General features: G+C 39.5%; 1 protein-coding gene across 1 annotated transcript in view; it reads right to left on the bottom strand.

Annotated features, from left to right (window-relative positions):
• The window catches only part of DGKB (diacylglycerol kinase beta), a 337,863-nt gene that overhangs the window by 134,258 nt on the left and 178,457 nt on the right, over positions 1-25,148 (bottom strand). Inside the window, exon 21 of the mRNA XM_013941524.2 lies at positions 19,572-19,636. Coding sequence (XP_013796978.1) covers positions 19,572-19,636 — 65 coding nt within the window. The remainder of the gene's footprint in view (positions 1-19,571; positions 19,637-25,148) is intronic.

The following is a 25,148-nucleotide window of genomic DNA, read 5'->3' as shown; positions in this document are numbered from 1 at the left end:
AGATTCATCTCCAGGAGGGCTTGGCTTTCCTAACCCCTTCCCTGTCTGCTCAGACAGTGTCTCCATATTGCTCCTCAGCCCACTGCCCATGCTTCCAGTTGAGGTCTCCCAGGAGGACCAGGGCCTGCAAGAAAAAGGCTTCATCTACTTATTCTGTAGGTCAGGTGAACTACAGCAGACACCCACTACAACATTACCCATGTTGGTCTGCCCTCTAATCCTCACCCATAAGCTCTCAGCTGGACCCCCACCCATTCCCAGGCAGAGCTCCACGCCCCTCGTGAGACTCAACTGCAGGAGGGCTTTAGCTCTCCTAACCCCTTCCCTGTATGTTTGGATATTCTCCATATTCCTCCTGGGTCACCTGTCCCTGCTTCCACCTTTTGTACACTTCCTTTTTGTGTCCGAGTTTAGCCAGGAGCTCCTTGTTCATCCATGTTGGCCTTTGCTTGATTTCATGCTCATCAGTATAGACCATTTTTGAGCTTGGAGGAAGATGATCCTTGAATATCAACCAGCTCTCTTGGACTCTTCTTCCCTTCAGGGCTGTATCCCCCAAGATTCTTCCAAGCAGGTCCATGAAGAAGCCAAAAGTCTGCTCTCCTGAAGTCTAGGGTCATGATCCTGCTTTCTCCTTTTTTCCCTCCTCACAGGATCCTGAACTCCACCAGCCTGGGGCTGCTGCAGCCAGCGCTTTTCCTGACTTTCACACCTCCATCCAGTTCTTCCCTGTTTGCAAGTAGGAGGTCCAGCAGAGTGCCTCTCCTCATCAGCTCCTCAGTCACCTGAGTTAGGATATTGGCATCAATGAACTCCAGAAAACTCCTGCATTGCTTGTGCCCTTCTGTATTGTCTCTCCAGCAGATATCGCGGTGGTTTGAGTTCCCCACAACGACCAAGGCCTGCAAACATGAGACTTCCTCCAGTTGTCTGAAGAAGGCCTCATCTACTTCTTCTTCCTGATCAGGTGATCTACAGGAGACGTCCACTACAACGTCACCCATGTTGGTCTGCCCTCTAATCCTCACCCATAAGCGCTCAGCTGGACCCTCACCCATCCCCAGGCAGAGCTCCATGCATGCCTACTGCTTGCTCACGTAAAGGGCAGCTCCCTCTTCTCCACATCCTGGCCTGTCCTTCCTAAACAGCCTGTATGCATCCATTGCAGCACTCCAGTCGTGCGAGCTATTCCACCACGTCTCCATGATCACTTTGAGATCGTAGTCCTGTAACTGCACACACAGCTCTGATTTCCTCCTTTTTGTTCACCATGCTGCATGCATTAGTGTAAAGGCACTTCAGAGAGGCACCATGCATGCTGATTTTCTGGAAAAGGCACAAGACCTTCCCCATAATGCTGTCCTGGAAGCACTTCCTCATTTATGTGCATATGCTTGGGGGGATTCTCTGTCAGCCTAAAATAAAAGCTTCAGAAAAATACAGCAGGTAGACCAAACAAAGCAACATTTAAGACTTCAAGTAAAGGACATGGTTGAAAAGCACTTCCATCTTTCTCTGTCAGCTTCTCCATTTCCTTTTTTATTAAAATACTAAACCATGAGCATTAAGTAGCTCTTAATTTAGCTTTATAATAAAAATTGAAATCCTTCTTAACCAAGAGTGTAGTTTTGTCAAAATCTGTTTCCTTGATTATTTTATAAGGTGAAAGAACAAAGTAAAGTCAAGAATGGCAAGGAAAAGAGGAGTTAAAAGCAGAAAGAGAAACAAGAGAGGCATGTGATACGAAAGGAGGAAGGAAAAATAGACAAAATATGAATGTTCCTTTTAGCAAGAACATGTTTCCAAGTTAAAATTTCATCTCAAAACTTTCTTCACTTGAGACAGGTACAAAATATTTGACAAGGATCAAGAAGCTGTAACATGGTGAGAAACTACTGGCCACTAGCTTGTGCCACAGTGTACTCAGCTAAGTCCATGTCTTTTACCATATACTTCAGCCATGTCTTCACTGTGTATTGCAGCATGCTTCCAAGATTGTGGAGCTAGTGCTATGGCCCAGATATGGCTCTGGAAATACAAGTAAGACAGCCAAAGTGGTATCAGCTTGTGCTTGAGGTACTCTAAATCTACTCTAAACCATAGAAGAACATGTGGTCTTGTGCTCCACTCAGATCCTGCAGTACCACCCAACTTAGAAGATGACTTACGGTTCACTATGTAGGAGGTCAACTGTAACTGTCAAAATTGTTATGAGAAATTGGCAGAGTCAGAGCAGGTGCAGAGTAGCCCTGATGGGCATCTTCTTTCTTTAGCTCTTGTAGTTCTGTTTGGCAGTGCTGCCATATTAGACTAACATGCAGATACCAGTATGATACACATAAACCATCCCCTTTGTAACAAGTGTGTCCAGTGTCCATGACACTTATTTTGAATATGTGAATAAAGCAGAGGATAACTACTGTTATTAATTTAAGCAACACAGTTAAAAATTTAGTCTTTTACAGGACTTTAAACAATACAAAAACTCCTCCTTTTGGGGTTAGTGCCTTACCCACTCCATCCAGCTGCTATTTTGTTGCCTAGTGCTTAAAACACTTTTGAAGGAAGTAAGAGAGTGTGTATGATTGTACCCAGTCAGAAGGGGGAACCGAACCCTGATCTCCCTCTTCCCGGGTGAGTGCTCTCACTACGAAGACAGTACAAAAACAGTGAAGTGGCTGCAGTGGTGTGGTTGCTGTGCTGCTTTGCTACTGCAAGATTTTCTTTGAAGCACAAGCCCTACTTACTTATGTCAATCCACTCAGGTTTAATTTCTAAATGTTGAATACAATTTGACAATTAAATTTATGTTCCCAAATCACTTACACATTTACAATTCTTTATGCAATCAAAGAAGCTAAACACATTGAAGATTTCATTCAGAATGAGTTGTCATCTGTCTCATACCAGCAAGAAGAACATATTTCTTTGATTAACACATATTTTTTCTTTGAACATCAACAAAATCTTGATAAAGAAGTAAAGATTGACAGCTTAACACAGCCTTCAAGGATTTGTTATCAAAATATAAATCACTTAAGAATTTAGATTGCTTCTACTTATGCTGCTACTGTAGTTATTAATATATCACCATAACTAAAAGAAAAAGTGCACGAAATATTTTAGCTTATAAAAAAACAATATTGCCCTTGTTTTTAATATATCTTGAGCACAAATATTCTAACTACAGAAAAAGTTCTTCACTTGGCCGTTATACTCCCAAATCACAAGTTACTGTTCCAAAGAGCATTCAATGCCTTTAGACATCTTCATAATTGGCTCAGAAATAGCATGCTGCAAGAAAGGTTAACAGACCTTGCTGTTCCTCATATGGAGAAATCTTTATTAAAAAAAGAAAAGAAAAGAAAAGGAAAAATGATAACTGAAAGGTCCTCAAGAATCAGGAAACCATATTACTTGCGGCTGTTCCCTAAGTCTCATTTAAACAAGAAGTGGCAAACCTAACAGACGGCCTCTTCCTCTGAATACAAAATGAAAATCCTAAGCAGCTTTTCACATATATACCTATGCCACACAGATTCAAATGATACATTCAGAGCTCTAGGCCTGAATTTTAGGCAAACAATTTTGTTTAGGAAAACAATTTAACATAAATTCAATATGATCTTAAAACACTTAACTTCTTCCTTAACCTCAGGAACAACATAAGTTGTTGGCATAATCATATCTACATACATTTCTAGTAATTCAAACTGGATATAATTTGAAATATTGCCAAGGTTAATAAACTCCAATTAATTACTAGGTAACTGTTTCTATGTCTGATGTTTTCTGCTTCTTCTATTGTCATCACTTTTATGTCAGGACACAGCACCAGCATCCTGCTCCTCTTGGCAATCACTGGCCAACGAATGAATCCAGAATTCTGTAATTATTGTTTGTTAAGACTTTGAGAAACAATACCCAAACTATATTGTTTTCCACATATGTCTTTGCCTGCCTTGTATCCTGTCTTGACATTCCCCCAGAGAGTCCTCCTGGTCCTTTTGGGCTGGAAGAGAGGGTGGTCAGATCCATTGGCCAACAATCTACCACTCTTCTTACAATCCCGACATTGATCTAAGCCCCCTTTAGCCTAAACAGACCTGAACATTACAGAACATTCTACAGAGACAGGTAACCAGTTCTTTTCTTAACATACAACATATATTTCCTGAAGTACATGGAACAGACCCTGAATAAACATGAACAATTTTTGTTGGACCTGAGTAGCAATATTTTTTAAATTCCAACAATTTCTCTGTCTGACAAAGGAAAAAAGTTGAAAACAGGATACTATGCCCTGACCATTGGTGAGATAGTAAATCAATGTCCTTTAACCTTCCAGTTCAGAAGCATGTGTAGATCAATGGGTGCTACCCACTAAGCAATATAGTTACAAGAGAAGCCCAAGAGTTTTTCTTTTAGTGACATGCTAGTACACGGAAATATCCTAATGTGAGTAAACCTCTTTAGGAAGGGCAAGAACCTGCATTTCAAACTAAACTGAACAATTCCAAATGATTTACTCTCAAAAGCCTTAAATGACCAAAGAGTATTCCCAAAACACATCAGCTCTCCCATTAGGCAAACTATAAAATGGGTGAGAGGAAGACATGCAGTATCACTTTAAACTATTTTTTTCTTTTCTAGCTAAACTTGGCTTCAATATTAGCAGTGCCACATATAAGAACAAGCAACAGTCCTTCCCTTTATACCATCAAGTCAGCCAATATACATCTCTGGTGGTGTCATGTTCTTTGTTTTGTGCTCTTTTGGATAACTTATTTAAAAATGTGTAATATTTGACTGATTTTACAAACACACACACACACGCGTGTGCAAAGATGCTGAAAAAAATCAGTATTTTTGGTGTAAGTATATAAAAACTTTGTCTGAACCATTCAAATCGACTATCTAAAGAGAATTAATATTTGGATAAGTACTTCTCAAGTTTGATTATATACTTATATTCTTATCAAATGAAATACAAAGAAGTGGTAGTTTATATTTTACAAGTAAAACTAAAAATCAGAATTATTCTAAAGACAACATGAGCAACAATGTGGTTATAACAATAAGCAACTATCATGCAACTTCATTATATGATATTGCAGTGTACAGATAGGCTCTACGTTATATAAAAAGGTAGTATTTTCAAAATATTTTCTCTGGAAGAATATATCCTATGTTAATTAAACTAAGATATATACAAAAAATCAATAAGAATTTTACCTGAGGGATAGCCACAGGATTTGTCTCATTTTGTAAGAAAAACAAATTATAGCTTGCTATATAGTATATGTTTGGACATACTTTTTTTTTTGCACATTTCATAGAGAAGGGTATATAATCTGTTGCAACAAAAGTAAGAGACTTCAAATCAAATCAGAAAGAAATCTGACTATTTTCATGAAAATGATACACAGACATAAGCTAGTCAAACAAAATTCAAATAGAAAAAAGAGGAAAATGGTAAATGTCATCTGAAGTGATAGAGTGATAACAGGCTTTTTATTTGATATATTAAGTACCTAAATTACTTCAGTTATATAATTAGCAAAGATAAGAACTATTGCTTATTTATTCAGGATCTGGCATACTGACTGAAAATTAGTTCAAAAATATTGAATATTAGTATTAAAAATTTTGAACATTAGTATTAACATTTTGAATAGGGTTAGGAGGATTGGCTACATCTACACTTTTTTCATATTTATTTCCAATTACATAGGTCTCTCTAATATGACAAAAAACTAGTGTGGAGAATCAGAGTGTAGTGTTGGAAGTTTGGGGTACATTAGCTCTAAGATGCTGGATCTGAAGTAAATCTAAGACCCAATTTCTCATGAGTTAAGGCACCAGATCAGTTAAGGCATATCCTGTGTAGCATGCCAGTCCATGCAGTACTGAAGACATATTTGGACTCTCTTTATTATCAATGGGTGCTGCAGTATATTCCTGAATAATGATACTCTCTAAAAATAGGATCTCAATTACTGGAACTAAAGAATTAAAAAAAAAAAAAGCTCCATAAAACACCCACAGGTCAGAGTAAAGGTGTTCACATTGTGATTAAATTTTAATATCTTTGTACTTAGGAATAATGTGTTTATGTTTATTAAATAGGAAATGTAAAATGTATGCCTTGACAATTCATTTCATTGCTTTTAATGGCTGGGATATCGTCAATAATATTATAGATAAGTGCACTGCGGCCACTTAGCCACCTTGACTGGATTTTGAAACAAGGTTTTGTTGGTTTTGCAGCATATATTAGAAATGGCTGCTGCTTAACCCTTTGTAAAGCCCAGCATCTGTTGTAAATATGAAATATAGTTACACAAAACTTATGTAAAGATTTGCCATTTACTTCAAATGAATTAATCCAAAATGAAGTCTGAAAATCAGCTGCAAATTTACATTCTTAATATTCTCTAGTTCTGACCGCAAATAGTCTCCACCAAAAAGCAAGCAGTATTTCATAAAGAATTTGTATCATGATGTTGATACATTTTATGAATGTCAGAGAAAATAACTTCATTAATTTGTATAGAAATACCTGACTATATTTCAGAAGTAAGCAACAAATGGCATGCTGTAGTCTCTTGGTTTTGCTACAGTGTTTCTCCTATCTTATAGACTCCCTTCACATGTGAATTTACTACAAATGAGAGCAGTCAGAAAGCTTTTTCTGTCATTGTGTTATTAATTTTTTTATTTCAAATGGTGTCTTTTTAATTCCTATATACTGAAATTTTCCTTTAAAGTATTGTAATAAAAGACAGTAGTTTTAATTAATTAAAGAATGTGTAGAACATCCAATAGCCACTTCAAAATCCATAAAAAAGGTTCATGACCTACTCTGAGTAATGAAACACCATCTTCAATAAAATCCTTTACCATCTTGACATCAGTTGAAGAAAATTAGATTTTATTGACATTGGCCTATAGCATATGGATAGGGCTGTTGTGAATCAACAGTTTGTTACTTGCAGAAAGCATGCTGGGCCAATTTCTTTATATCATTGTGTACCATGTTAAACAGTCCTTTCTCCTAGACAGTGCGATGATTTTCACCCTTTAACATGGTTATCCATTTTACTTGACAATTTCTAAAGCAGCTGTTTCTTTAACAACTGGATATCATTATATATCTTTTCTTTAACAACTGGATATCAGTATATATCTTTAAAATACATAATTTTCCCTAAAGAAGAAAAGCATTCCCATTCTGTTTTGTAAATACTAGTAGTACATATTTAATTTATTTGTTGTTTTTAAGAATGAAAAATGAGAAGTATTTCACAACACCTCCAACAAAAGTGCCCAATGAACAGCTGGACCTTGCCATTATAAAGTGCAAAATCTGAAATCATTTTGTTCCAGCAGTAGTGAATTTGATAGCTGAGGACCCTGAGAATGTAAACATAAATTCACTGCTCCACAGAGGGTCAGACACAGCGCACTGTTTAAATCTTCAAAGATGTACTTTGAAATCATAAGGGATGCTCAGGACTACTACCAGCCCTCTACTTAGAATATATTTTATATAGCACACTGCCTCTGTTCCTCACAAGTCTGAACCTAAGATTCATCAACAATCCAGACTCCCAGACAGCCATTGAAGAAAAATGTTTAACAGATTAAGACATCTCTCAAGTATGAAGGCATTAGCCCATTAGCACTTTCTACAGAAATGATAAAAATCTGAAATCTTGTATCAGAGAGAGGTGCAGATACTGGAGATATACACTGCTGCAATTTTGCTCTTTAGTCAACAGACATAGGCATGTTGAATCAGCATTATTTTCCAAACATCTTCTTTTGGGAACATATTGTGGACTACTACATTTTTAATGAAAGAAGAATGTCTGCAGAAAAACACAAGCTGCAATGTGACAGAATCTAGAGTTTTCGTGAAAGCCTGGTAGATATATAATGTATATAATGTATAAAATAATGTATTATTTGCAAATATAAACTGTATTAAATGGATGTCTGCCTAATCCTTACATTAAGGATTCAATAACTCTAGGTAAAGTCCTATAGACAGAAGAGCTGCAAGACAGTATCAAAAAAATCATATTGGTTTTGTCCCAGCCCAGTAAACTCAAGTATGCATGATACAATTCAGGCATTTTTCTGAAGATGAGACATGCCTGTGTTTGAAGTCTGACAGAAGAACATGTTGATTCTTCTTTCCTGTTTTCTGTCTATTAACTTTATAACAAAGAGCTAGGTAAAGTAGGCTGTGTAACTACAGGCCAGCTCTTGATCATGTGCAAATACTTCAGACTCTGTGTCATAAATTGTTTTGCCTAATGTTGCTTTTGATGACTACTACTGCAGCAATACTGTCTGAGTGCAGAGGTGGTGTCCCCTGGAGTCTTATCCTTTCATGAAAAAGAACCAGTGGGTTCAATGGGACAGTTAACAGATGTCTGCAATCTGGACTCTGCATGGGGTCAGCGTCTTTATTTAAGTGTTCCCTGCTCAGTCACAACCAATGAGGGAGGAGAGGTTGAAGGAAACAGACTCTAAAATACCTGCATTTCAAATTAGGAACATTCTGTTGAGGATTACTTTATGCACTGTAAAAACACAGTTTTGATTCAACCAAAGATATTGCATCACTTGAGCTGAAAAACTGGAAGAATAATGAAAATAGCACAATTGTTTTGTTCTATCCAAAATTAAACATTTGAGTTTTTAATTCAAAACTAAAATAAGCCAACTTTAAAACAAAGGCTAAGCACATCTAAGAATGGAACATTTTATTCACAGAATCCCAGAACTGTTGAGGTTGGAAGACACCTCTGGAGATCATCTGTATTTCAGTTTGCGCCCATTGCCTCTTTTCCTGATGCTGGGCACCACTGAGAGGACTCTGGCTCTGTCTTCTTTACACCCTCCCACCAAATAATTATATATAACTTGATAATATCTTCCCTGAGCCTGCTCTTCCCCAGGCTAAAGAGTCCCAGCTCTCTCAGCCTCCCCTTGTATGAGAACAGCTCATGACCTTCATCATCTTTGTGGCCCTTTGATGGACTTGCTCCAGTAAATCCATGAATTTCTTAGACTGGAGAGCCCAGAACCGGACTCAGCACTCCAGATGTGGCCTCACCACTGCTGAATAGAGGGGAAGCATCACCTCCCTTCACTGCTGGCAACACTTTCCAGCCGGTCGTCCTCCAGCATCTACTGGCGCAAGGCGTTACTCCTTCCCAGGTGCAGCACTTGGCATTGGCCTTCACTGAACTTCATGAGAGTCCTCTCTGCCTGTTTCTTCAGCCTGCCAAGGTCCCTCAGAACAGCAGCACAGCCCTCTGGAGTATCAGCCACTCCTCCCGGTTTTGTATCATCTGCAAACTTACTGAGGGTGCACAAGGCGCAGTCATCACAGCATTAGTGAAGAGGTTAAACAGTACTCGACCCAGTATCAGCCCTGGGGGACAACACCAGTCTCCGGCCCCCAGCTGGACTTCATGCCACTGATCACCACCCTCTGAGCTTGCCAGTTCAGCCAGTCTTCATTCCACCTTGCTGCCTACTTATCTAGCCTGCACTTCATCAGCTTGTCTATGAGGACGCTACGGGAGACTTTGTCAAAAGCCTTACTAATGCTGAGATAAACAACATCCACTGCTCTCCTCTCCTCCACCAAGTCTGACATCTCATCACAGAAGCCTATCTGGTTAAGCATGATTTCACCTTTGTAAATCCATGCTGATTGCTCCCGATCACTTTCTCGTCCCCCACGGGTTTGTAAATGCTTTCCAGGATTAGCTGCTCCACCACCTTCCTAGGGATCGAGCTGAGGCACACCAGCCTGTACTTCCCTGGATCCTCCTTCTTGCCCCTCTTGAAGATAGCAGTGATGCTGGCTTTCTTCCAGTCCTCAGGAACATCCCCAACTGATGTGACCTTCCCTCAGCACTCGTGGGTGCAACCCGTCAGGGCCCATGGACTTGTGTATGTCCAAGTTGCTGAAGTGTTCCCTAACCTGACCCTCCTCCAACAAGAGAAACTCTTCTTTGCTCCAGACTTCACCTCTGCTCTCAGGGCCTTGGGATTCCTGATGGCCAGTCATACCAGCAAAGACTGAGGAGAAAAAGGCATAGAGTACCTCTGCCTTTTCTGTGATGCTTGCCACCAGGGTCCCTGCCTCGTTCAGCAGTAGGCCCACCTTTTCCCTCGCCTTCCTTTTGATGCTGATGTACTGGCAGAAACCTTTCTTGTTACCTTCCACGCCCCTCGTGAGATTCATCTCCAGGAGGGCTTGGCTTTCCTAACCCCTTCCCTGTCTGCTCAGACAGTGTCTCCATATTGCTCCTCAGCCCACTGCCCATGCTTCCAGTTGAGGTCTCCCAGGAGGACCAGGGCCTGCAAGAAAAAGGCTTCATCTACTTATTCTGTAGGTCAGGTGAACTACAGCAGACACCCACTACAACATTACCCATGTTGGTCTGCCCTCTAATCCTCACCCATAAGCTCTCAGCTGGACCCCCACCCATTCCCAGGCAGAGCTCCACGCCCCTCGTGAGACTCAACTGCAGGAGGGCTTTAGCTCTCCTAACCCCTTCCCTGTATGTTTGGATATTCTCCATATTCCTCCTGGGTCACCTGTCCCTGCTTCCACCTTTTGTACACTTCCTTTTTGTGTCCGAGTTTAGCCAGGAGCTCCTTGTTCATCCATGTTGGCCTTTGCTTGATTTCATGCTCATCAGTATAGACCATTTTTGAGCTTGGAGGAAGATGATCCTTGAATATCAACCAGCTCTCTTGGACTCTTCTTCCCTTCAGGGCTGTATCCCCCAAGATTCTTCCAAGCAGGTCCATGAAGAAGCCAAAAGTCTGCTCTCCTGAAGTCTAGGGTCATGATCCTGCTTTCTCCTTTTTTCCCTCCTCACAGGATCCTGAACTCCACCAGCCTGGGGCTGCTGCAGCCAGCGCTTTTCCTGACTTTCACACCTCCATCCAGTTCTTCCCTGTTTGCAAGTAGGAGGTCCAGCAGAGTGCCTCTCCTCATCAGCTCCTCAGTCACCTGAGTTAGGATATTGGCATCAATGAACTCCAGAAAACTCCTGCATTGCTTGTGCCCTTCTGTATTGTCTCTCCAGCAGATATCGCGGTGGTTTGAGTTCCCCACAACGACCAAGGCCTGCAAACATGAGACTTCCTCCAGTTGTCTGAAGAAGGCCTCATCTACTTCTTCTTCCTGATCAGGTGATCTACAGGAGACGTCCACTACAACGTCACCCATGTTGGTCTGCCCTCTAATCCTCACCCATAAGCGCTCAGCTGGACCCTCACCCATCCCCAGGCAGAGCTCCATGCATGCCTACTGCTTGCTCACGTAAAGGGCAGCTCCCTCTTCTCCACATCCTGGCCTGTCCTTCCTAAACAGCCTGTATGCATCCATTGCAGCACTCCAGTCGTGCGAGCTATTCCACCACGTCTCCATGATCACTTTGAGATCGTAGTCCTGTAACTGCACACACAGCTCTGATTTCCTCCTTTTTGTTCACCATGCTGCATGCATTAGTGTAAAGGCACTTCAGAGAGGCACCATGCATGCTGATTTTCTGGAAAAGGCACAAGACCTTCCCCATAATGCTGTCCTGGAAGCACTTCCTCATTTACGTGCATATGCTTGGGGTGACCCCACTTCAGCCCTGCTTTGTTGACTGCAGTGTTTCTTCTCTTCACATCAGCCTGGACCCTTTGGTTGCCAGCCCCATGCACCACTTCATCACTTGATAGTTGGTCATTCTCTCCCTCCTCCATCATTTCTAGTTTAAAGCTCTGCTTAGGCCATGCGAAAACATTTTGCTTTTAAACAAATGCTGCCTTTTGCAAACACAGGAAAAGGTTAAACCAATCTTATTTTATCTGTGGCGTTTGGTCATCAAACCAAAATTAATACTTGCTTTCCAAAGCAAGTGATTTTGGGAATCTCCAATATTCAAGTGAAATAACTGTTCTATTTTCTTTGCTGCCTGGCTACATTAGAAATATTTTTCAATACAGCTTTTGAATATAGCAAAAGTATTTACAGGACAGGACTTTTTTTACTGAGGTCAGGCAAGATATGTTACTATGATGGATACATAGTATAGCGCAGTACTCAAGCGCATACAAACAGAAGAACTTGCTAAAGATCTATTTATCTTACATTTCCCCTATCTTTTCCTTCTGTGGCCTTAACAGAATAAACCAGTGTCACATCATAACATGCAGGTCACAATGTAAACATAACTACCTACATGTATATACGTTAAAAGAACACTGATTTTCTTGGAAATCACTTGCACAAAGTAAATCAGTACTTTCCATATCTTTTTAAATATCCGGAGAGGTTACATGTATATTGGCACAAAATAAAAGCATAATTAAACAAGCTGAAAAGGAATTTTTTAAGAACATAGTCAAGTATATGATACTAATTGAGTTATTAGGAATATGAACATTTTTCTGGTTTAGGATTTCTTCATCATAAAAGAGCTATAAACGAGGACAATAGACTCATGTTTGAAAATCTCAGTGATGATGTACTGAAAATTGTAAATACAAACTATAAATACTACACTAGTTAGCCGAGACTAAGAAATATCTTGTAGGCTACTGGGTGCCAGGGAGTCAAATCAGCCGGCTTATTTAACTGACCATTATTTTAGAATAGTTTAATATTAACTTGAATTATTTTTTGTTAAATGTTTCCTTTGTTTCCATGTGTATATTCTAGTCACATAACTCATACATCTGTTATTCTCAGCTTCAAGTCTATGATGTTTACACAGATCTCCCTGCAGGGCATTTTGGCCTAAATGAATCGTTATTTCAACAGTATGTCACAGAATCACAGAATCACAGAATCACTGAGGTTGGAAGGGACCTCTGGAGATCATCTAGTCCAACCCCCCTGCTCAAGCAGGGTCACCTACAGCACATTGCACAGGATTGCATCCAGGTGCGTTTTGAATATCTCCAGAGAAGGAGATTCCACAACCTCTCTGGGCAACCTGTTCCAGTGCGCTGTCACCCTCACAGTGAAAAAGTTTTTCCTCATGTTCAGATGGAAGCGTCTGTGTTTCAGTTTGTGCCCATTGCCTCGCGTCCTGTCGCTCGGCACCACTGAAAAGAGTCTGGTCCCATCCTCTCGACACCCTCCCTTCAGATACTTGTACACGTTGATAAGATCTCCTCTCAGCCTTCTCTTCTCCAGGCTAAACAGGCCAAGCTCTCTCAGCCTTTCCTCATAAGAGAGATGCTCCAGTCCCCTAATCATCTTTGTAGCCCTTCGCTGGACTTGCTCCGGTAGTGCCACATCCCTCTTGTACTGGGGAGCCCAGAACTGGACGCAGTACTCCAGATGGGGCCTCAGCAGGGCTGAGTAGAGGGGGAGAATCACCTCCCTCGACCTGCTGGCAACACCCTTCCTGATGCGCCCCAGGATACCATTGGCCTTCTTGGCCACAAGGGCACATTGCTGCCTCATGCTTAACTTGGTGTCCACCAGCACTCCCAGGTCCTTCTCCGCAGAGCTGCTTTCCAGCAGGTCAACCCCCAACCTGTACTGGTGCATGGGGTTATTCCTCCCTAGGTGCAGGACCCTGCACTTGCCTTTGTTGAACTTCATGAGGTTCCTCTCCGCCCACCTCTCCAGCCTGTCCAAGTCTCTTTGAATGGCAGCACAGCCCTCTGGGGTATCAGCCACTCCTCCCAGTTTTGTATCGTCAGCAAACTTGCTGAGGGTGCACTCTGTCCCTTCATCCAGGTCAGGGATGAATAAGTTGAACAGGGCTGGACCCAGGACTGACCCCTGGGGGACACCGCTAGCTACAGGCCGCCAACTAGACTCTGTGCCACTGATCACAACTCTCTGAGCTCTGCCATTCAGCCACTTCTCAATCCACCTCCCTGTCCACTCATCTAAACCACACTTCCTGAGCTTGTCTATGAGGATGTTATGGGAGACAGTGTCAAAAGCCTTGCTGAAGTCAAGGTAGACAACATCCACTGCTCTCCCCTCATCTACCCAGCCAGTCATTCCATCAGAGAAGGCTATCAGATTGGTTAAGCATGATTTCCCCTTGGTGAAGCCATGCTGACTACTCCTGATCACCTTCTTTTCCTCCACATGCTTGGAGATGGCCTCCAGGATGAGCTGCTCCATCACCTTTCCAGGGATGCATGTGAGGCTGACTGGCCTGTAGTTCCCTGGGTCCTCCTTCTTGCCCTTTTGGAAGACTGGGGTGACATTGGCTTTCTTCCAGTCCTCAGGCACCTCTCCTGTCCTCCATGACCTTTCAAAGATGATGCAGAGTGGCTTAGCAATAACGTCCGCCAGCTCCCTCAGCACTCGTGGGTGCATCCCATCAGGGCCCATGGATTTGTGGGTGTCAAGTTTGCTTAAATGATCTCTAACCCAGTCCTCCTCCACCAAGGGAAAGTCTTCCTTTCTCTAGACTTTCTCTCTTGCCTCCAGGGTCTGGGGTTCCTGAGGGCTGGCCTGAGCAGTAAAGACTGAAGCAAAGAAGGCATTCAGGAACTCTGCCTTCTCTGCATCCTTTGTCACCAGGACACTCACCCCATTCAGCAAAGGCCCCACATTTTCCCTAGTCTTCCTCTTGCTGCTGATGTATTTGAAGAAGCCCTTCTTGCTGTCCTTGACATCTCTCGCCAGATTTAATTTCAAATTGGCCTTAGCCTTCCTCGTCGCATCCCTGCATACTCTGACAACATTCCTATATTCCTCCCAAGTGGCCTGTCCCCCTTTCCACTTTCTGTAGACTTCCTTCTTCTGGTTGAGTTTTGCCAGGAGCTCCTTGCTCATCCATGCAGGTCTCCTGCCTCCTTTGCTTGACTTCCTACTCATAGGGACGCACCGCTCTTGAGCCTGGAGGAAGTGATGTTTGAATATTAACCAGCTCTCTTGAACACCCCTTCCTTCTAGGGCCCTAACCCGTGGGATTCCTCCAAGTAGGTCCCTGAAGAGGCCAAAGTTTGCTCTCCTGAAGTCCAGGGTTGCAATCCTACTTAGTGCCCTGCTGCCTCCTCGCAGGATCCTGAACTCCACCATCTCATGGTCACTGCAGCCAAGGCTGCCCCCGACCTTCACATCTTCCACCAGTCCTTCTTTGTTTGTTAGTACGAGGTCCAGCAGCACATCTCTCCTTGTTGGCTCTTCCACCACCTGTGTCAAGAAGTTGTCACCAATGCTCTGCAGGAACCTCCGGGACTGTTTGTGCCTAGCTGTGTTGTCTTTCCAGCACATATCGGGGTGGTGGTTGAAGTCCCCCATGAGAACCAGGGCCTGGGATCGTGAGGCTACTTCCAGCTGTCTGTAGAAGGCCTCATCAACTTCCTCTTCCTGATCAGGTGGCCTGTAGTAAACACCCACAACAGTGTCACCCATGCTAGCCTGCCCTTTGATCCTTACCCATAAGCTCTCGACTCGCTCTTCATCCACCCCTAGGCACAGCTCAATACATTCCAGTTGCTCTCTCACCTAAAGAGCAACTCCACCACCTCGCTTTCCTGGCCTGTCTTTCCTAAAAAGCACGTAGCCATCCATGACAGCACTCCAGTCATGCGAGCTATCCCACCATGTCTCTGTAATGGCAATGAGATCATGGCCCCGCGACCGCACACATATCTCTAGTTCTTCCTGTTTGTTCCCCAAGCTGCGTGCGTTGGTGTACAGGCATTTCAGGGAGGTGATCGAGCATGCAGGTTTCCCAGGAGGGGTAAAAGAGGGTCCTCCATAGCCACATCCCATGCGCACTTCCCTGGCTGCATTCACCTGCTGGAGGCATCCTGACTTGAGCAGTCTTTTGCCAACTACCCTGGCACTATAACTCTCCCCTTCCCCCATCTTTCCTAGTTTAAAGCCCCCCTTACCAGGTTGGCCAACCTGTTGGCAAAGACCCGCGTGCCCTGCCTCGTGAGGTGGATCCCATCTCTCGCCATCAGTTGTCGATCTTCAAACAGGGTCCCATGGTTGTAGAAACCAAAATCCTGTTGCCAACACCAGCGGCACAGCCAGTCGTTAACCTGGAAAGTCCGTCTCCTCCTCCTCTCATCCATCCTCCTCACTGGCAGGATTGAGGAGAAGATGACCTGGGCTCCCAGACCCTTGACCACCATCCCCAGAGCTCTGAAATCCTGCTTGATGGTCTCCAGTTTGCCCTTGGTGTCATTGGCACCCACATGGAAGAGCAGCAGTGGGTAATAGTCCGAAGATTGGACGAGCCTAGGCAGTCTTTGCATGACATCTCTCACATGAGCCCCCGGCAGGCCACAAACCTCTCTAGACCTGAGGTCAGGTCGACAGATAGATGCCTCCGTCCCCTGCAGCAGGGAGTCCCCCACAACAATCACCCGCCGCTTCTTCCGGGCTTTCCGGCAGGGCACAGGGTCTGTTGTCCCAGGTACTTCCCTGGCAGCCATGCCCATCTCCTCCTCATCCTGGAGGGCACTAAACCTGTTCTTCAGCTTCAGGTCTTCAGGAGGAGTAGGAGCTATGTCCTAGCTTAATGATAGTTACTTGAAATGCTGTCTTTTGCAAGTTTACTTCCCCCTGAGGTTACCTTGACCATTCCACACTGAAATCAGAAATTCTGGCCCTATTCTTAAGCAGGAGATACTGAGAACTGAACCATGCTTTCTCAAGCACAGTAACCTCAGCACTCCAGACCTATAGAATGGCTGAGATTCTGATTTTCATGAACATATTTAAGTCTTGTTTTTTTAAAAGTGTCAAAGTCCATAATGAGTCACCTACTTCCGGAGTATTCTACAATATTAACTAGTAGTAATTAAAAGTCCTCCTAAGCCTTGTGATGTACTCTCATCTTCATTTTGGGATGATAAACCAGTGCAGAAAGATTCTGCTTTCACACACAAATGTAAAATATCAGGAATTTCCATATTGGTATGCTCTATTTATTTATTTATTGCTACACTCCCATAAAATATGGGATGAGAATGTCAAGGAATGTTCTCAGGAGTTTGAAGACTGTAATTATTGTGAATTAAAAAAAAAAAAAAGATTCTCCAACCCAAAACTTACTGTACTTTACCTCACTGAAGCAAATGCAACACCATTAGGTTTTGACAGAACTCTGCACATAGAGTTAACTCAAAGGCAATTTTTTTTTTCATTTGAATCAAGTTGACAATTTTGTTGATTTACTAGCCAAGATGACCACCATCTCATTCTGCTTGCACTGTTCTGGCTATTATAGCAATGGAAACCTTACTTCCAATTTCATATTCAGGTTTCTAGCTACAGTATATTGTGACCAAGGGCCATTTCTGTTCTGTAAGGAGATGAAACCCTGTTTACATATTCATCTTCAGAGTGGTACCTCAATTCAAGGACCTGCTTTACAGAACTGAATGATAGCTATGGGAGCTCAAAACCTTGGAAAATCAGGCAAGAGAAAACTCGCTGAAAGCCAAAAAAGGATTTAAAAATTTTTTTTTGAATCAGGAGAGATATTCAGAAGTGTCAAGGTAGGATTTTCAAAAGTGTAAGTGCTATTAACTCTGGAGCCCACTATGAACCCACTTGACCTCAGCTGGAATTACTGATCCTAAATCATTTAAACTGCATAGAAAATTCCACACTCTGGTGAAAAGTAAAATATGTCTTGCTGTTTAGCAGAGATCTAAAAAGGACTTTATTTTCACATACTGCAGCAAAATGCAGCAAAAATGATGCTACAGCTTATTATGGAGCATTGCCACATGCTAGTAACTGTTAGAAGAACAAACTATTTCTGACCTAGCATCATTGCTTGGAAAATTTTATTCAACAACAACAACAATCTGCATTTTTTATCACTACACAAAAGAAGAAATATTTTAAAAAACAGTCTCTATCACAATACATTGCCCAAGTCTTTATATTCTCTTTTAGAAATGTATAATCTTTCTGAATAGCCTTTCAAAATGCAGAGAATCATTGATTTTTTTCACGTTCTTTCAGTATCTCAGTACCATAGCACGTAGGGACTTGAACTATATATTTTTGTAATTAATTTCCTTAAGATAATGTTAGAAACATCAGATTCCTTAAAATATAGATGAATTTCAAGGTGAGTCTGCTAGCAGATGTTATTAATGGCATATGATTTATTGTGACATGAAATCTGATCTGAAACTCATGTTATTAGCCAAGCTTTTTATAAATTATAATTGCCAACCGCTGAAAATATGCAGAAAGACCACTGATAAACTAGCTTCATCTTCAGGGCCTAGAATATCTGCATTTGCTAAGTGTCCAATACCTCTAGTCTTGCTGAATCGGTATAATACATTTTGATGTACAGGCTAGGTTTAAGTTCAGATCTATTCATAACATAATTCTTTCAGAATGATGAGCATCAGGGTAAGAATAAGAGGTAATACAACATAAATGTTTACTGTGGAATTTAAACAGAAATATACACTTGGGTTCATAGTCTGTCATTGCATAGATGCTAAACAGATTGAGTATTCAAGAAAAAAGCTCCCATCTCTGCCTGTTAAAATATAGGAAATGTAAAATTTATACCCATGACATGAAAACAGTAAGAAGATAGATAATATTCAAACATCATTCTGTACAGCTCTAAGGAGTTAGACAACCCACTGGCATGAACAGCATATTTCTATGAAGACTTGCATCTCACAAGACTTTCCAGATTAGCCCCACGGAAAACTAAAGAAAGACTGAGTAGGCTCAGAAAGACAAAACCTTTGGGTTAATAATTTTTTCTAGATATGCCCCTTTTATTCCCATGCACTTAACGTCTTTCTTTCCTCTTCCCTCTGCCTTTAAATGTTAATTAAAGTTTCTGAAATGTTGCTTTTACCCATCACAACTGATGTGCTAAATTACCTAAATAAATAGAGACAAACATAAGCACTGCATTATGAATATTATCTACTCAACAAACCAGATACTGAAAGAAGGTGAATTTACAGTACATGTTGTAATACATTTTTAATCTCCAGAAAAGCTCTGAGATAACATTCCAAATTCAAAAAGCAACACAAGGAACAGATGCAAAGTCTCATTCTTGACTTTTTTACATATCCAAAGCTCTTTAATGATAAAAAGCATTTATGTGTAAAATGGCATTCACTTGCCCTTACTAAGAGTATATATGGAAGAGCCCCTTGTCAATGTACCAGTGTGCGTGTGGGAATGAAACATAAGGATCACCATCTGCAGCTGTCTAATAAGTGTTCTTCAGTGCCTAATGGCAAAGTGTCAATTCAGGGATCCTCAGATACCACAATGCATCATCTTGTCCATGTTAGTCTTACAAGTCAAACATTTTGCATGTGAGAACAGTTTATTTATAATGCTATTCATTTCAGTTGAAATACCAGATATAAAACAGTTACACTACAAGCAGTCTGGGAGCACATACATAATATGAGATGCACCAATTTCTTCTCCTTTATAAGAATCAGTATTTTAAAGGATATTCAAAATTTAACCCCTTATAGAACATACCTTAATAACATCCGAAGAATCTCTTCACACGCAAATATTTTTAGATTCTTACCTACTGTTGAACTTCTCTGGGTGTTTTTCTCTCATGATATGGAATCTATGGGCAATTGAAGCATCCTAACAGGAAAAAGAAAACTATAAATCTATCATGTTGGGAAAACTGCAAAACATGAAATCAAACCTGTAACCAAGGCATATCGTTTGTAAGGTGTTTTGTGAAATATCATTGTTCAATAAGAGCAAAACTCTGACCAGTTAGAAAGCTCACAGGTACACTGTTCCAAGAATGGGATATCTCTGAACACAATTAATTTATTACACTTTTTACAATCTTCATTACAAATCAGACATAATAGTTATTTTTACTGAAGGTGTCTTCAACTTCTTTATAGCAAACAGCATCCAGATTCGCTGAAGGTTTACAGTAAGACCATTCAAACAGTTCTTTTCGCTGGAATACTAAATAAAGTCTACAAAATCTATTCCTTTAGTAAAGCTGAGAGATTCAGCAGAGTTACGTTATACACATACAGGTTGATATTTGCATATGGCTGTTCAATAACTTTCTACAAAATTTGGTAGAAAATGGAAATAAATGCTAGGGAGAGATTCCATTTCCTACATATCAGGATGGAAAAAATTAGTGATCTGGGGAAAAAAAAAATCAGGATTTCCAATTTAAAAGAGACTTCTTATTTAAATTAAATATATCTTATTAAAATTATTTTAAAATACAGTAATTGATGATTAGTCATAGTTAGTTTAAATGCATAACTGAAATGAAATAGTATACAATATCTATATATTGATATGCTTTTAAAGAAAATCAAACCATTGTAGCTGTTGAAATTGCTGAAAATAAAGTATTTGAAACTGTTGTGCTAGAATCAGTTTTCACAGTAATTTTGCATCTCCTATGTAGATATAAAAATAATGTTTTCTTCATTCCAGATCATTTAACACTTACTTCACTTACTAATTCATTCAATATTTACAAACTGGGAATTAAGAAAGTAATCAGTTTTTTTTTTCATCTTTTAATATAAGTATTAAACTAGGTGTGAGAGTATGTAATCTACCAGCTCTGTAGTCTTGCAAGACATAGTAAACACAGAGAAATCCATTTGGTTTTCTCACTAAAGATACTATTTTAATTGTTAAATGCATGTTATTAATTGCAAATCATGTTTCCATAATTATATCTTAAAATACTGCATATATAAGAAAATTAATATAAGAAGAGTTATTTTAGTTAATAATAGTTTTAGTTGAATTTAATTTCCATCTAAATAGTTTGACAAAAACTACAAGTGAAACCATCACTATAATCAACTATCATGTAGAAAAATGCATTATTTACCATCTTAAAAAGTCATGAAAATATAAACCCCATGAATTTCAGAGAAGTATTAAATTCAGTTTGAAGCCCTTATCTAGCAACATGTTTTAAATGATTTCCTACCAATAAGAATTAGCATTTAGCGAAAAAAAAATACTTAAACTGTAACTTACTGCTGATTCCAAACATGATTAACATATTTTGTTTAAAATCATTTTTATTTAAATGAATCCACCTTAATAGAAATTTTAAATAAGCAAGTAATTATTTAGTGCAGATATATAGGTACCCACTAACATCAAACATGCTTGCAACTTTATGGAAGAAGTCATTTTTTATTTATTAGAGTCTCAAACAGGGCAAACTCCAGAGAACAGACTGGTACAACCTCTAGATTTGGCTTACTAACCCATGGTTAGCACTTTGAAAAAATAAATGTGTGAATTTGATAACATGTCAAATAGAAGTGCTCAGAGTAATTGATAACATTTATATAAACTTTTAAGATTATGAGTAAAAAGCAATAGAAAAGTCATAATATTTTTCACACTATTGCACATAAGGGCTTAGCACAGTATAGAATTTTTTAGCAATATGACTTGTAATCACTGATCAAGTGAAATCAATTAGTGGCATCACTAAACATACTGTCTCCATTGAAATCTTCACATTATTTATGATCTCATTATGTAGTTTATAAATATGCATATAGAATGATGCATTATTAACAAACATACCATTATTTTTTTCTACCTTTAAGAACAGAACCATCAGTTAACATTTTACTGTCCTACAAGGAAATGAGAGCAAAAATCCTAATAAATGAACTACTGTTAGTCATAAAAAGCCTTCTCTTTCTGTCCTGTCATCCAAACTGTCATCTGAAACTTTGGATGCAATATTCTCAAACTCCACCTACCATTGCTTTAAATTTATTTTTATGCGCAATGCAATTTTACAATGCAAATACCCACAAGTACCCAGGTGATCCCACAGTTCTTGAATACGGATGAAACAAAGCTGACAGTAAACCCTGAGATGTCATACTTCTAAACAAAGCCTGCCAGTTGAACTAAAATAATAACTCTGTTAACTTTAGAAAGACCCATCATTAATACTTTATCCTACATTAGACTTGCCAATATGAGAAAAAGTATATTTGATAGCCAGTTCTATATGAAACAGAAATAAAAGGACTACTGTTGTGGTTAACTGTTAATTTTCTCTACATTGAAGCAAAACAAAAAGACAGACCCAAGGCAAACTGAATAAAGGAGTAGTAGCATATTTGACAGAAACTAGGAAACACTAATCAAGGACTAACTGTCTAATGAATGAAATGAAAAGGCTGATGTGCTTACTCATGCATAACAAATGCACGGCACAAACAAGCTAGGGATCAATGCCCACTGCAGATGGCAAACAGGCAGTTGTTTCTATGCAAGGTTGATTTGACTGAAATTTTCCCCTGCCCGTACATTTTCTGACTCCAAAACAGATCAACTACCTTAATGAGCTGAGAGGTAAAAAAGGTAATACACAAAACTAATATTGACAGGCACAACACAGGACAAGCATACATCAGACCAATTTCATCCAAAAACTGCTGAAATGCTATGGCTTTGATAACGAAGACTGTTAACCAGACTAGTAACTGCACACAGATAAGCTCCAAAGGATGGGAACTGCTACAGATTTCTTCAATTTACGGAAGGCCCAACTGCTGTCTTAAAACATTCAGCTGACTCCACTATACACAGCCCTTAAACTGTATAGCATATAAACCCCTTCCCAGCCACAACTCCATGTTATAGGATGATCTGGAAGTAGCCCATAATGCTTGCACGTTAACAAGATAATTGTTTTATGAAAAAAAAAAAAACAGCCCTTTTTCTTTTAAATATCTCTAATCTTTTATTTGTTAAGATAATATATTATAACCTAGTGTCAATAAATGAAAAACAACCAGGAGAATTAAAAGTAACAGGAGTAAGAGGAGTGGGCAGGACTGCAAGTTCTGTCTTCTAACAGCTGTAGGAATTACTGGGTGCCATACCTGAATCCTGAGGAACAACTCTCACAACCTTTATATTCCTGGATGGGGAGAGCAGAGGGTCCGGGTCCCTTACTGTGAGCTGTTTCTGGTACATTTGAAATAGAATCAGTCCTTTCAAAAAAGAGGCATCTAGTATAATCTACTTAGAGCCTACTACTGTTTTTGGACCAATGGAGAATTAATTTCTTTTTGTGTCAGAAGCTATATTGAAATCACCTAATTAACTATACTGAAAAAAACACAACAATATCCACATGCATAATAAGTTGAATATTTGTGTATTATTGCCTTAATATTGTGAACTTTTCTGGTACCTGACATTTTGAATGACCAATAAAGTATGAGAAATTATTTTTATTTTTGATAATAAAGCTCACGCGAAAGAGAAAACCCATGAGCCAGTAAAGCAAACTCCCGAGTATCATAATATTACCTAAAAAGATAACAAGTAAATCATTTTTTGAGAAAGGTCACTTGGGAGCCAGATACTGATCTATAGTTAATAAGACACATGAGCATTATTATTAACTTTAAATTAATTGATATTTGTGCTAGCCTAAAATACAAATTTCCAGAAGAGATATTATACCTGAACCTAAATATTTTCTATTTTCAAAAGTAATATAGCACAAATGCACACAAACATACCTAGACTAATTAATCCTCAACAGTTTTAATATTAATAATAATCTGAGAAGTTACAACTGGTGTTAGGCCTGTTGCAAGGTGAAAGGAGGAGGAAGGCATTATGTGATCATAGGAAGCTAGCACCCTTCACTATACACATGCTTCAACCACAAAGCTCCTTTTATACATAAAGTGCTCTAATACTTTGCACCAAAGTATCCAAGACGAGATATTTTTCAGGAACACTTTTGCATCAGATCCAATGCTGGTGCACAAAGGAATGCTGAATATAGAGCATTTATAACTAGAAGTTCAACTAAGTAACTAATCAGACAATTTTGTGTTTCTGACAATATTTTATGAATATTTGAGTTGTATGCTACTAATATGAAATACTATTTCTTTAAGATATACAATAGTTTACAGTCATTTAGATGTTATATGCAATATATGATAATAGCTTAGATGATTATAATTTCTGTGAACTTTCTTCTCATAGTATCACTAATTTAATCTAAAAAAAAGTATTCTCTTTTGTGTGTCTCTCTACATTAGATGACTTCATTCACTTTGCAGAATTTTAAAGGCAGAGATGAAGAAACTGATAAGCATTTGATGAACATGAGTTGTAGTTTATTCTGGTTTAACAAAAACATGAATTTTACCCTTTTTGTGGTAATAAACTTAAAAGCACACTCTTGAATAATGTCCTTTATTCTCTTTAAAAGATTTGACCAGGAGAAGTGTGTGGTGAATGCAAATATGTATACACACATATATACCCTTAATTTGATCCTGTTCAGAGTCTGAAGTAACTAGACTACCCTTCTATTATCTCACTCAGGTTTGTTTTAAATCCTGACAGCGAAGATAAGATAGAGAACAGACAGAGCATATCTGAATCTACTACTAGGAAATGGAAAAAATATTTTAATTGAACTAGGACATTTCTCAAAGTGACCTGCCAAGAAGAAAAGAAGCTTAAGTTGCTACACCTCTTTAATACCTTATGATTGACTTACACACATATATATTCATCTTTTTAATGGGTATTAGCATTACCGGAAAGCAATCTGAAGCAGTCTTTTCAGAGGAGTAACCTTATACATTGTGAATAACCTTATAGAAAGATTAATGAATTTAATATATGTCTATCCATAAGCTTGCTGTGATTAAAATTTCCATTAAATAATAATTTTTATGCTGGTGAACAAACAAATGACCAATGTGCATCTTCTTTGGATATAAATGACCTGATTATTTTTTTCTAAGATGCCTCTTTAATTAAGGCTTAATGGATTCACAAGGCTAGGAAGATTAAGGGATAATTCAGTAACCTGTAATCTTTGGATCAGAATGCAAATCTAACCTGAACAACCAGTTAGCTCACATCAGTTCAGTTATTAATGTGGAGTGGTAAAGGTGGACAAAAAAAATCATTGAAAACAGATTAAGAACAGTTTTCTGCAGCGGCTCAAGAATAAAAATTATTTTCTAGATAAACAAACCTCGTCATCATTATTATGCATTACATTTTCTGCACATACAAGCAAAAAGCCCAAACCACCAATACATCCTTTGATTTTAATATTTCTCACCTGATAATA

Source organism: Apteryx mantelli, chromosome 2 (genome assembly GCF_036417845.1).
Source record: "Apteryx mantelli isolate bAptMan1 chromosome 2, bAptMan1.hap1, whole genome shotgun sequence".
NCBI classification, from domain to species: domain Eukaryota; kingdom Metazoa; phylum Chordata; class Aves; order Apterygiformes; family Apterygidae; genus Apteryx; species Apteryx mantelli.
This window is presented reverse-complemented; position numbering and strand designations above follow the sequence as displayed.